General features: G+C 35.7%; 1 protein-coding gene across 3 annotated transcripts in view; it reads left to right on the forward strand.

The window, feature by feature from the left end:
* RB1 (RB transcriptional corepressor 1) overlaps positions 1 to 13,057 on the forward strand; it is a 144,810-nt gene that overhangs the window by 122,903 nt on the left and 8,850 nt on the right. For all 3 annotated transcript variants that reach the window (XM_077855718.1, XM_077855719.1, XM_077855721.1), the window contains 5 exons: positions 807 to 952; positions 3,347 to 3,492; positions 9,033 to 9,137; positions 9,611 to 9,724; positions 9,824 to 9,987. In XM_077855718.1, the coding sequence (XP_077711844.1) occupies positions 807 to 952; positions 3,347 to 3,492; positions 9,033 to 9,137; positions 9,611 to 9,724; positions 9,824 to 9,987 (675 nt within the window). The remainder of the gene's footprint in view (positions 1 to 806; positions 953 to 3,346; positions 3,493 to 9,032; positions 9,138 to 9,610; positions 9,725 to 9,823; positions 9,988 to 13,057) is intronic.

The raw sequence follows: 13,057 nt of genomic DNA on the forward strand, positions 1-13,057 counted from the left end.
CTCATATGTGGAATTAAGAAACAAAACAGGTAAACATGGGGGAAGGGGAAAATAAAAGAGGGAAACACTGTAAGAGACTCTTAAAGATAGAGAACAAACTGAGGGCTGAGGGTTGACAGAGAGATGGGTGGGGGATGGACTTAGATGTGTGGTGGGTATTAAGGAGGGCACTTGATATGATGAGCACTAGGGGTTGTGTGTGACAAATCATTGGATTCTACTTCTGAAACTGGAGGGTTTGATGCTGAGTGAAATAAGTCAATCGGAGAAGGACAAACATAATATGGTCTCATTCATTTTGGGAATATAAAAATTAGTGAAAGGGAATAAAAGGGATAGGGGAGAAAATGAGTGGGAAATATCAAAGGGAGACAGAACATGAGAGACACCTAACTCTGAGAAACGAACAAGGGGTGGTGGAAGGGAGGTGGGTGGGGGGTTGGGGTGATGAGGTGATGGGCACTGAGGGAGGCACTTGGCGGGATGAGCACTGGGTGTTATGCTATATGTTGGCAAATTGAACTCCAATAAAAAAAATTAAAAAAATAAAAAATAAAAAATAAAAGAATTCTACTCCTGAAACCAATACTGCACTGTATGTTAACTAACTAGAATTTAAATAAGAGTTTAAAAAAATAGCTTGCTGAAAGAAGGAATTTGGTACAGAATAAGATTAAATAGATATGTTCAGATGTATGTGTACAGTTCTGTGTGAGTGTGAGAGAGAAGGGACAGAGGAGTGTAGATAGGGACAGAGAGACTCTTCGAGAATGTCAAATGAAGACTTTTCCTTTGAATATGTCTAGGTATCTTTCTCCTGTAAGATCCCCAAAGAAAAAAGGATCAACTATACGTGTAAATTCTACTGTAAACACAGAGGCACAAGCAACCTCAGCCTTCCAGACTCAGAAGCCATTGAAATCTACCTCCCTTTCACTTTTTTACAAAAAAGGTTAGTAGATGATTTCTTTCAAAAAGAAGGACTCTGGAACCCGGCTGTGACTAAGTTCAAATCATGACTCTTCTGCTTACTAGGTGTGACCTTGGCAAAGTCACTTAATACCTCCCTGCCTCAATTTTTTCATCTGTAAAGTGGAAATGATAATAATAATATGTTTTGTAATAATCTCCCTCATAAGGTTTTTGAGTTTAAATGAATTAATACATAAAATGCTTCAAACAGTACCTGGCACATAGCACTCAAAGTGTTAGATGTTGTTATTGTTGCTGTTGCTGCTTCTGTAACACTTTCAAGTTTATGTTTAGAAATATTTTCCCCTGACATTACTTTTGCTATCAGATGTGGCTGTAGAGTTAAGATGGTAAGTGTGCTATGGTCTAGTGTAGGCACATTTCCTGGTAGTTAGCTAGTGTGGCATTCTCTGACTTTATGTGTATGAGGTGGAGCAGGGGTGTCTGTGCATGCGTATATACAGCCGACCCTTGAACGTTGGTGGTTAGGGACACTGATCCCCCCATGCAGTCAGAAATCCACATATAGCTTTTGACTCCCCAGAAACTTTACTATAAACCTACTGTTGACTAGAAGCCTTACCAATTGAGCATAAACAATTGAATAACACATATTTTATGTTTTTACGTATTATATACTGTACATCTTACAATGAAGTAAGCTAGAGAAATGAACACGTTGTTAAGATAATCATAAGGAGGGGCAGCCCGGGTGGCTCAGCGGTTTAGCACCGCCTTCAGCCCAGGGCGTGACCCCGGGGTCCCTGGATCGAGTCCCACGTCAGGCTCCCTGCATGGAGCCTGCTCCTCCCTCTGCCTGTGTCTCTGCCTCCCTCCCTCCCTCCCTCCCTCCCTCCCTCTCTCTCTCTTCTCTCTCTCTCTCTCTCTCTCTCGGATAAATAAATAAAATTTTTTTAAAAAATCATAAGGAAAATACTAGTACTGTCTTGTATTTATCAGAAAAAAACCCATGTTGTTTGATAGTCTGCTGTATATGGTTGTGCACACCCACTGAAGTTCTCTGAAGGAACATGAAAGGCCAGATTCCTCTGTGATAAATCTTTTTTCTGATTTTATTTGAGTCATAAATATACAGAGTTTCATGGGCATGTTTTAAAATAATCCTTAAATTAGAGCAGTGTTTCCGGAGTGTGGTCCCCATCCCGCAGAATCCACTTTCTACCTGGAAAGTTGTAGGAAGGAAAATCTTTGTTTAGGCCCCATCTTCAAGCTACTCAATCAGAAGCTCTAGGATGAAATGAAAAAAAAATTTTTTTTATTTTAACAAGCCTTCCAAGACTAGTCTGATGCACACTGAAGTGAGAACCACCGAGACAATTAACTAAAAAATGCTGATTACTTTATGCACATCTTTGAAAGGTACATTTAAAACAAGAGTCATTATATTTAAAGTAGTTGGGGGGGTAATTAAATTTTGTGGATTCCTTTTATCCAAACCTATATTCCAGTAGTATTTTTTATAGACTTTCTAAATAAATCTTACGTTAGTATTCAAGTATTATTTTGCCTAAGAGTAGGAATTATTTATACATTAGGAAAATAGTGGTAGAAAAAAAAATAGTGGTAGAAGTGAGGTTCCTGTTAAAATGCTGTTTATTACTGGTGGGAATGCAAACTAGTGCAGTCACTCTGGAGAATATGGAGGTTCCTCAAAAAGTTAATAATAAAACCACCCTACAATCCAGCAATTGCACTACTATGTATTTACCCCACGGATACAAAAGTAGTAATTCGAAGAGATACTCGCACCCCAATGTTTATAGCAGCATTATTTACAAAAGCCAAACTCTGGAAACAGACTGATAAATGGGTAAGAAAGATGTGGCATATATATGCAATGGAATATTACTCAACCATAAAAGTGAATGAAATCTTGCCATTTGCAATGATGTGGTTGGAGCTAGTGTGTATAATGCCAAGTGAAATAAGTCAGAGTCAAATACCATATGATCTCACTCATATATGGAATTGAAGAAATAAAACAGATGAACATAGGGGAAGAAAAAAGGGAAAACTGAGAAACAGATTCTTACCTGTAGAGAACAAACTACCCCTCTGGGTACCAGAGGGGAGATGGATGGGAGAATGGGTGAAATAGGTGTGAAATAGGTGATGGGGATTAAGGAGGGCACTTGGGATGAGCACTGGGTGTTACATTGTTACATAGAAGTGATGAATCACTAAATTCTACACCCGAAACCCACACTACACTGTATACTAACTGGGCTTTAAATAAACTTGGGGGGAAAATGCTGTTTAACAGCACTGTGCTTACAGCAATTTAATGTTTTGAAAAATACCCTTGAAATTCAAAATGAATAATAAACATGACTCATTCCCCTTATCTCTGCAGTGTACCGACTAGCTTATCTTCGACTAAATACGCTGTGTGCACGCCTCCTATCTGACCACCCAGAACTAGAACACATCATCTGGACCCTTTTTCAGCACACACTGCAAAATGAGTATGAACTCATGAGAGACAGGCATTTGGATCAGGTAAGAAAATAATGCACTTCTCTTCTACTTGTTTGTTAACTGTGTACTGATTTCTTAAAAGATTAGATTCAAATAAGCTAGATCAATTTAGCAGACTTAATATAATCCATTTGTTGGCTACCTTTAATAATTTTGTTATAATCCTTAGAGCTCTAGAGCTTGGGAGTATTTCAATAACTTGTCTAATGTCATAAAAGATCTTTACAGAAATCATTGAAGAAACTGTTGAGGATTTTTCTGTCTTGGGGTAAACTAAATTTCATGTTAGTATGGAAAAAGCGTAAGACTTAACAAGTTAATCTAAAACAGTGCCGAATGAATGAATGAATGAATGAATGAATGAATGAACGAACTAACAGATGAATGTCTTAATTTACAGAGAATGATCTCTCATAGCTTCCTTTTTCTTTTCTGTAGGCAGAATAATGTTTTTTTTTATAACAGCTTATTGAGATAAAATTCATATACCATACAAATTACCCATATAAAGTGTACAGTCGAGTGATTTTTGGTGTATCCATAGAGGTGTGCAGCCATCACCAAAATCATTTTTAAAACATTTCTATTGTGCCAAGAAGCAATGCCATACCTTTCAGCACTCACTTCATGTTCCCCCACTCCCTCCAGACCCAGGCAACACGGATCTTTCTATGTTTATAGATTTGCCTACTTGAGACATGTTATATAAATGGAATCCGATAATCTGTTGTCTTTTGCATCTGGTTTCTTTTACTCAGTGTAATGTTTTCATTGTTCTTCTGTCTTCTAGCTTGTATCAGTACTTCATCCTTATTATTGCCAAATCACATTCCATTGTGTGAATGCACCACATCATAATTATCTGTTCATCATTTGGTGTCTTTTACTTTCTGACTATTGTAAATAATCTTGCTATGAATATTTGTGTCAATATATGTTTCTAAATCTCTTGGATATATACCTAGAAGTAGAATTGCCAGGTCATGTAATAATTCTGTGTTTAACCTTGGAGGGACTGGCCAGACTTTTTCCAACATATCCACACCATTCTGTAGTCCTTTTTTTTTTAAAGAAAAACAAAAAAAGATTTTATTTATTTATTCCTGCGAGACACAGAGAGAGGCAGAGACACAGGCAAAGGGAGAAGCAGGTTCCATGCAGGGAGCCTGACGTGGGACTCAGTCTCGGGTCTCCAGGATCATGCCCTGGGCCAAAGGTGGTGCTAAACCACTGAGCCACCCGGGCTGCCCACCCCCGCCCTTTTTTTTTTAAAAGATTTATTTATTTATTCATGAGAGAAACAGAGAGAAAGAGGCAGAGACACAGGCAGAGGGAGAAGCAGGCTCCTCTCAGGGAGCCTGGTCCAGAACTCGATCCCGGATCCTGGGATCATGCCCTGAGCTGAAGGCAGACGCTCAACTGCTGAGCCACCCAGGCGTCCTTCATTCTATATTCCTAACAGCAGTGTATGAGTTTCCAATTTTTCCATATCCTCATCAACCCTTTATTTGCTTTTTTTTTTTTAAGATTTTATTTTATTTTATTTTATTTATTTATTTATTTTTTATTTATTATGATAGTCACAGAGAGAGAGAGAGAGAGAGAGAGAGAGAATGAGGCAGAGACACAGGCAGAGGAAGAAGCAGGCTCCATGCACCGGGAGCCCGACGTGGGATTCGATCCCGGGTGTCCAGGATCGCGCCCTGGGCCAAAGGCAGGCGCCAAACCACTGCGCCACCCAGGGATCCCCTTTAAGATTTTATTTATTTTTTCATGAGAGAAACGGAGAGGCAGAGACATAAGCAGAGAGGGAGCAGGCTCCACGCAGGGAGCCTGATGTGGGACTCGATCCCAGGACTCCAGGATCATGCCCTGAGCCAAAGGCAGATGCTCAACGGCTGAGCCACCCAGGCATCCCCATGCTTTTTTGATTATAATCATCCTAGTATGTATAGAGTGGTATCTCTTTATGGTTTTGATTTGCATTTCCCTGATGGTTAATGATGTTAATTGAGGATGATTTTCATGTCCTTTTGGCCATTCGTATATCTTTTTCTGAGAAATATGTACTCAGATCATTTGTAATATTTTTTAAATTGAGTTGCCTATTATTGAATTATGAGAGTTCTTTATGTAGTCCATATAAAAGTCCCTTATTTCATATGATTTGCAAATATTTTCTCCAGTTCTTTGAGTAGTCTTTTCACTTTCTTGGTGGTGTCCTTTGAGGCACAAAAGTTTTTAATTTTGATCATGTTTATTTTTTCTTTTGTTGCTCGTGCTTTTGATATATCTAAGAAACCATTGCTAAGTCAGAGATCATGCAGATTTATCTTTGTTTTCCTCCAAGAGTTTTATACTTTTAGCTCTTACATTTACATTTTGATTCATCTTGAGTTAATTTTTATGAATGGTGTGAGATAGGGGTCTAACTTCACTCTTTTGTATGTGAGTACTACTTGTTCCAGCACCATTTCTTAAAAACAGTCTTTTCTTTCTCTATTGACAGTTGTCAAAAATCAACTAACTGTATATGTGTAAAAGTTCATTTCTGTTCTCTTAATTGTACTCCCTTGATCTTTATGTCTCCTCTTATGCCCGTACAATACTGTCTTGATTACTGTAGCTTAGTAATAGTTTTGAAATAGGTAAACGTGGGGGTGCCTGGGTGATTCACTCAGTTAGGCATCTGACTCTTGATTTCAGCGCAGGTCATGATCTCAGGGTCATGAGATAGAGCCCCATGTGGGGCTCCACACTCAGTGGGAGTCTGCTTGAGTGTCTCTGTCCCCCCCCCCCCGCCTTGCACACAGGCTCTTGTGCACATGCGTGTGTGCTCTCTCTCTCTGCCTAAAATAACAAACAAATAAATCAATCTTTTTTTTTTTTTAAAGAAATAGGGACGAATTTTCTCTTCTTTTTCAAGATTCGTTGTACTCTTCTGAAGCTTGCATTTCCATATGAATTTTAGGATCAACTTGTTAATTTTCAGCCAAGAAGCCAACTGGGATTTTTTTTTTAAAGCTTCTTTTTTTTTTTTTTTTAAGATTTTATTATTTTTATTTATGAGAGACCGAGAGAGAGAGAGAGGCAGAGACCCAGGCAGAGGGAGAAGCAGGCTCCATGCAGGGAGCCCCACGTGGGACTTGATCCCGGGTCTCCAGGATCACAGCCTGGGCTGAAGGCGGTGCTAAACCGCTGAGCCACCTGGGCTGCCTGCCAACTGGGATTTTGATAGAGATTGTACTGAATCATAGATCAATTTGAGGAGCTCTGTCATCTTAACAATATTAAATATTCCAGTCCATGAACATGTGATGTGATGCCTTTCCCTTTATTTAGGTGTTCTTTAATTTTTTTCAGTTATGTTTTGAGATTTTCAGAGTACAGTTTTGAACTTGTTATATTAAATTCGTATGCCTCATTTATTCCTTTTAACACTATTGTAAATGGAATTATTTCTTTAACTTCCTGTTTGCATTATTCATTACAAGTGTATAGAAATACAATTAATTTTCATATATTAATCTTGTTACCCTGCAGTTTTGCCTAGTTTTGATCAGTTCTAATAGTTTTTAGTGGATTCCTAAGATTTTTAATATATAAGCTCATATTATCTTCAAATAGAGATAGCTTTATTTCTTCCTTTTCAATCTAGATGACAGTTACTTCATTTACTTGTCAAATTGTTCTGACATAGAACCTCCAATATAATGTTGAATGAAAGTAGTGAGAGGAGGGCAGCTTTATCTTGTGCCTGATGTTAGGGGAAGAGCATTCCATCTTTCACCATTAAATGTATTGTTGGCTATGGAGTTTTTATATATGCCCTTTATTAAGTAGAGGAAGTTCCCATCTATTTCTAGTTGTTTTTATTGCAAAAGTGTATTGCATTTTGTCAAATGCTTTTTCTGTATCTATTGAGATAATTATTTGGGTTTTTCCCCTTTTATTGTATATTACATTAATTGATTTTCAGATGTTAAACCAACCTTGCATTTCTGGAATGAATCCCACTTGGTCACGGTATATAATACATTTGATGTGCTACTGTATTCAGCTTGTTTTTGTTAAAGAGGTTTACATCTATAATCATAAGAGATAATGGTAATTTTCCTTTGATGTCTGGTTCTGATATTAGAGTACTACTGTCCTCACAGAATTAGTTGAGAAGTGTTCTCTCCTCTTCTAATTTCAGAAGAGTTTATGAAGAATTGGTATTGGTTCTTTTCTAAATGTTTGATAGAATTCACCAGTGAAGCCATCTTGAGTGGGGCTTTTGTTTGCAGATAGTTTTTGATTATTAATTCAAGCTCAATTCAATATTTTCAGTTTCTTCTTTAGTAAGTTTTAGTGATTTGTGTCTTTTCTTAAATTTTTCCATTCCATCTTAAATATCTATTTTGTTGGTATGTAATTGTTCATAATCTTCCCTTATAATCCCTTTATTTCTGTAAGGTCAGTAGTAATGTTCCCAATAAGAATGATATTTTCAGCAAATGGTGGATTAGTGTATTAGGGTATATGTATATTTTATATGAGTGTATTTGTATATTTTACAAGAATATAGTATATTTTACAAGAGTATATTTGATTGTATAAATTCTGGTATGTTGGATTTTTGAAAGTAGGCACTCAATTGCCTTGTACTTTTCTACAATATAGTAAGACAATAGTGCTAAGGATTTCTAAAGAGATTAGTATCTGAAATCAAGATTTTTTGCTGAGAGGTAACTTAGGAAAAGAATCGAAGTAGGAGAAAAATGTGAATTAGCAAAGAAGGATTGGATGGCATTCTGAATAGGAAAAATAGTAGAATTGGGATTAGTAGGATGCTGAACAAGGGATGATGATGAGTAGGTATTCTTGGCAACAGTAGATATGAGCAAGAATTTTGCAGAGATAGGAGTACTTAAATTTGACAATAAAATTCATACAAATGAAAGTTTTTTTTAATTTGTAAGGAATTCTTTCAAATCTTATTTTTATATTAAAAATATCCTCTCTATTGAAATGTAATGCATATAGAAACATCCATGTCGTAAGAATATATCTTAATGCAAATTCAGCTGAGTTCATCTGTATAACCTGCATCCAAATCAAGAATATTACCTACAATACAAAGACTCTCTCCTGCCCCCTTCCAAACTCCTTACCACCATCAGTATTTTATCTGATAGTTTGAACCTTTGATAACAACTGTCTTTTCTTTTCTTTTTTTTTCTTTTTCTTTTTTTTTTAAGTGCTAGTTACATGGTTAACAGATTCCATTTTCAACTTTTCTGGGAAAAAAATCTAAAGAACAGGAGTCAAAATTAGGGTTATTTACAAACCCTGATCAGTTCTAATAATCAAGATTTGATTATTTGCATTTTGTTCTTTAAATATAATTTAGGCTAAACACTTCACATCAAGTTTCAGACTCAGCTCAGGATAGGAAAAGATAATCCTGTAGGAACTTAAATGTCCATTTTTTGAAACTAAAAGAAAGAGAACAGTACTTTTTAGAGCACAACTAGGTAACAAAATTCTGATATTTTTGTATTGTATTGATTTACTAGATTATGATGTGTTCCATGTATGGCATATGCAAAGTGAAGAATATAGACCTTAAATTCAAAATCATTGTAACAGCATATAAGGATCTTCCTCATGCTGTTCAGGAGGTAGGTAACCTTTCATGGTAAGATTTTTTGGTTATATCCATATCTATAATATGGATAACATAAGTCATTAATTAGATCATACATTCTGACCTTGTTATATAAATTCACATATCAACTTTTTACCTTTATGTTACTGGTTGATTATTTGTAACTAAAATAGAATTGGAAAGTTAAGGCACTTTAGTATCCACATTCATATTACAAAGTTAATAAGGAATACTATATCCCTGCCACAGATAGGATATTTGTAATAAACTTTTACATGTAATAATATTACATTAAAAAAAATCTGTGACATTTCTCTTCTGGTAAAACAGCTGTATTCCAAACCTGAGAAGGCTTTTTCAGATTATTTTTTCCTATACAGTATGTGATTCCTACTGCTAAAAAATATTATGAATTATTAAAAAAGAAAATCTAAAGAGATAAATTTCCCAATTCACTTAACAGGTATTTTTATTCTTCTTCCTCAGACATTCAAACGTGTTTTGATCAGAGAAGAGGAGTATGATTCCATTATAGTATTCTATAATTCGGTCTTCATGCAGAGACTGAAAACAAATATTTTACAGTATGCTTCTACCAGGGTACGTTGGAAGTATCCTTTGATTGGGAAAAATCTAATTATAAAGTAATGGATCTTACTAAAATATTTTTTTAAAATCTACTTTTTATTTTTGCCTCAGCCCCCTACCTTGTCACCAATACCTCACATTCCTCGAAGCCCTTACAAGTTTTCTAGTTCACCTTTGCGGATTCCTGGAGGGAACATCTACATATCACCCCTGAAGAATCCATATAAAATTTCAGAAGGTGTGCCAACGCCAACAAAAATGACTCCAAGATCAAGGTTTGTGTTTTCTCTTTAGGGAAGATCAAGGGGGGATTATTTTGATCCAAAAACAAAAATATAAAGCTTTCTTCACTTAAAATATTTGCTTATTTAACATTAAATGACATGAAAGGAATTTGGCAAGGAAAGAAAGACAATCTTTTTACTTAAATGGGCTTGCAAATTTAGTCCTCAACTTTCCTGGTTGCTTGGGTCTGTTGTTCTGTGAACAAAGAACAACTTTTGTAATAGTTGTAAAATCACTTTCATATTTTTCTAAGTAGCCAGTCTGCTAAGCAAAGTAGATTAGTTTTGGTTAAGAATTTTTATTCTGTAGTTTTACTGAATGTCCTGTAAACTCTCTGAACCTGTTCATCTTGCTTTGCTATAAAAATGTAGATGACTGATTAAATGTAGATGACTGTAAATTAAGTCTTTAAGAGTCCGTCCTTAATTTTGCCTGCTGCTTCCTTAGATTACCTGGGGCAGGTGTCCTGTCTACTTCGGAAGGGTGCTGTGGATTAGGGAGATGATGAGTATGAAGCTGTTTTAAATTCTTAGATGAAAGGTTTTGTGCAACTACAAATCATTATATTATCTTCCACATCCAACCACAAGCAATTTGTGGCTTTGAAGTGCTTCCATTGACTTATTATATGGTATCATACACTGTTTGAAACTGACTTTATTTGTACAGTGATAGGCAGATTAGCTAGCACAGTTAATGTAGTCTCATTTCCCCAAATTGTCAGCTCATAGAGTTGTACTTAATGGGCAAGAAAAACAAGGAGAAGGAGATATATTAGCCTTTTAGAAAACATTTGTGTGGCGTGTTTAATTATATAGGTAATGCACACTCATGATAAAAATTTGAAATCACAGGAAGAGACAAAGTAGAAAATAATTGGCAAGTGATATAAATCCTCTTGTGCATCCCCATTCCATCCTTTATTTGGTGTTCTTATAGTATCTGTGCATGGTATCTACAACTTACATTGTAATTGGTTAAGATGCTATACAATGCATATTTACACAGTCCGCATGAAAATGTGTACTTAGGTAATGATAATTGATCCATACTATGCTTATGATGATGGCTATTTGCTGAACTTAGTGAAATCACTTCTGGGTTGAGATTCTTTAGCGAAAAAGCCACATTCTCAAAATCTTGATAAATCATTGGTCAGGCATTAAGAGAGCATCTTAACACTCTATGTATCCAGCATATTTAGGTATTCTGCTTAATTAAATATGTATATAGAATGATGGCCACGTACCAAGGAATTGGAGTACAATAAAACATCTAGTTCCATGTGCATATGATCCTATCTTTGTTATGTCAGGCTACTGCTTTTTCAGCATTATTATTAAAAACAAATTATAAGGTTCACTCATGGCAACCACAAACTCAAAACTTATGATATATACACAAAAATAAAGAGAAAGCCGAACATAGCTCTATAGAAACTCATCAATCACAAAAAAAAAAAAAAAAGGCAAGAGAAAAGAGGAAAGGAACAGAGAAGAACTACAAAAACAACCTGAAAACAAGGAATAAATGGGATTAAGTACCTATCAATAATAATTTTAAATGTAAGTGGCCTAAATGCTCCAGTCAAAAGATAGAGGGTGGTGAAATGGATAAAAATACAAAACCTTTCTATATGCTGCCTACAGGAGACTCACCTTAGATGTAAAGACACAGACTGAAAGTAAAGGATGAAAAAACACCATGCAAGTGGAAGAAAAGAAAAAAAAAGCCGGGGTAGCAACACTTATATCAGACAAAATAGACTTGAAAGGACTGTAACTAGAGACAAAGAAGGGCATTACATAATGATAAAAGGCGCAATCCAACAAGAGGACTTAACACTTGTGAATATCTAGAGCACCTGAATACATAAGGCATATATTAATGGACATAAAGAGACTGGTAGTAATACAATAATAGTCAGGGACTCTAACACCCTACTTATATCAATGATAGATCATTCGGGCGGGAAATCAATAAGGAAACAGTGTCTTTGAATGACACTTTGGAACAGATGGACATAACAGATATATATATATAGCACATTCAATCCAAAAACAACAGTATACACATTATTCTCAAGTGCACATGGGACATCTCCAGAAAGGATCATGAGACCACAAAACAAGTTTCAGTAAATTTAAGATTGAAATCATACCATGCATTTTTTTTTTTTTTTTTATCACAGCAGTACGAAACTAGAAATAAATCACAAGAAAAAAAACTGTAGAAAAGGTGCAGCCTGGGTGGCTCAGTGGTTTAGCACCACCTTCAGCCCAGGGCATGATCCTGGAGACCCGGGATTGAGTCCCAGGTCAGGCTTCCTGCACAGAGCCTGCTTCTCCCTCTGCCTTCTGTCTGTCTGTCTCTCATGAATAAATAAATAAAATCTTAAAAAAAAAAAAAAACCCTGTAAAAAAATACGGAGATTAAATAACCTGATACTAAACAACCAACAGGCCAGCAGAGCAATCAGAAACAAAAAATTCATGGAGAGAAATGAAAGTGAAAACAAAATGGTCCAAAACCTTTGGGATGCAGTGAAAGCATTTCTAAGAGTGAAATATATACCAATACAGGCCCATCTCAAGAAACAAGAAAAAGCTCAAATAAACAACATAACCTTACACCTATAGGAACCAGAAAAAGAAAAACAAAGCCCAAGTTGAGTAGAAGAAAGGAAATTAAATATCAGAGCAGAAATAAAAACATAAAGACTAAAAAAAGAAAAAAATTAATGAAACCAAGAGCTCGTTCTTTGAAAAGATAAACAAAACTGATTATCCCTTAGTTATCTTGTCAAGAAAAGAAAGAACCTAAATAAATAAAAATCAGAAAGGGAAGAGAAGTGACAACTGACTGTTTCTGCCTCTCTGTGTGTCTCTCATGAATAAGTAAATAAAATATTGAAAAAAATATATGAAACTACTACAAAAAATTGTATACTGACAAATTGGACAACCTAGAAGAAATGGATGAATTCCTAGAAACATAGAATTTTCCAAAACTGAATCAGGAAGAAATAGAAAATCTGAACAGATCAATTTCGATTTCTGG

The sequence above is a fragment of the Canis aureus genome, chromosome 17 (assembly GCF_053574225.1).
Source record: "Canis aureus isolate CA01 chromosome 17, VMU_Caureus_v.1.0, whole genome shotgun sequence".
Lineage (NCBI taxonomy): Eukaryota > Metazoa > Chordata > Mammalia > Carnivora > Canidae > Canis > Canis aureus.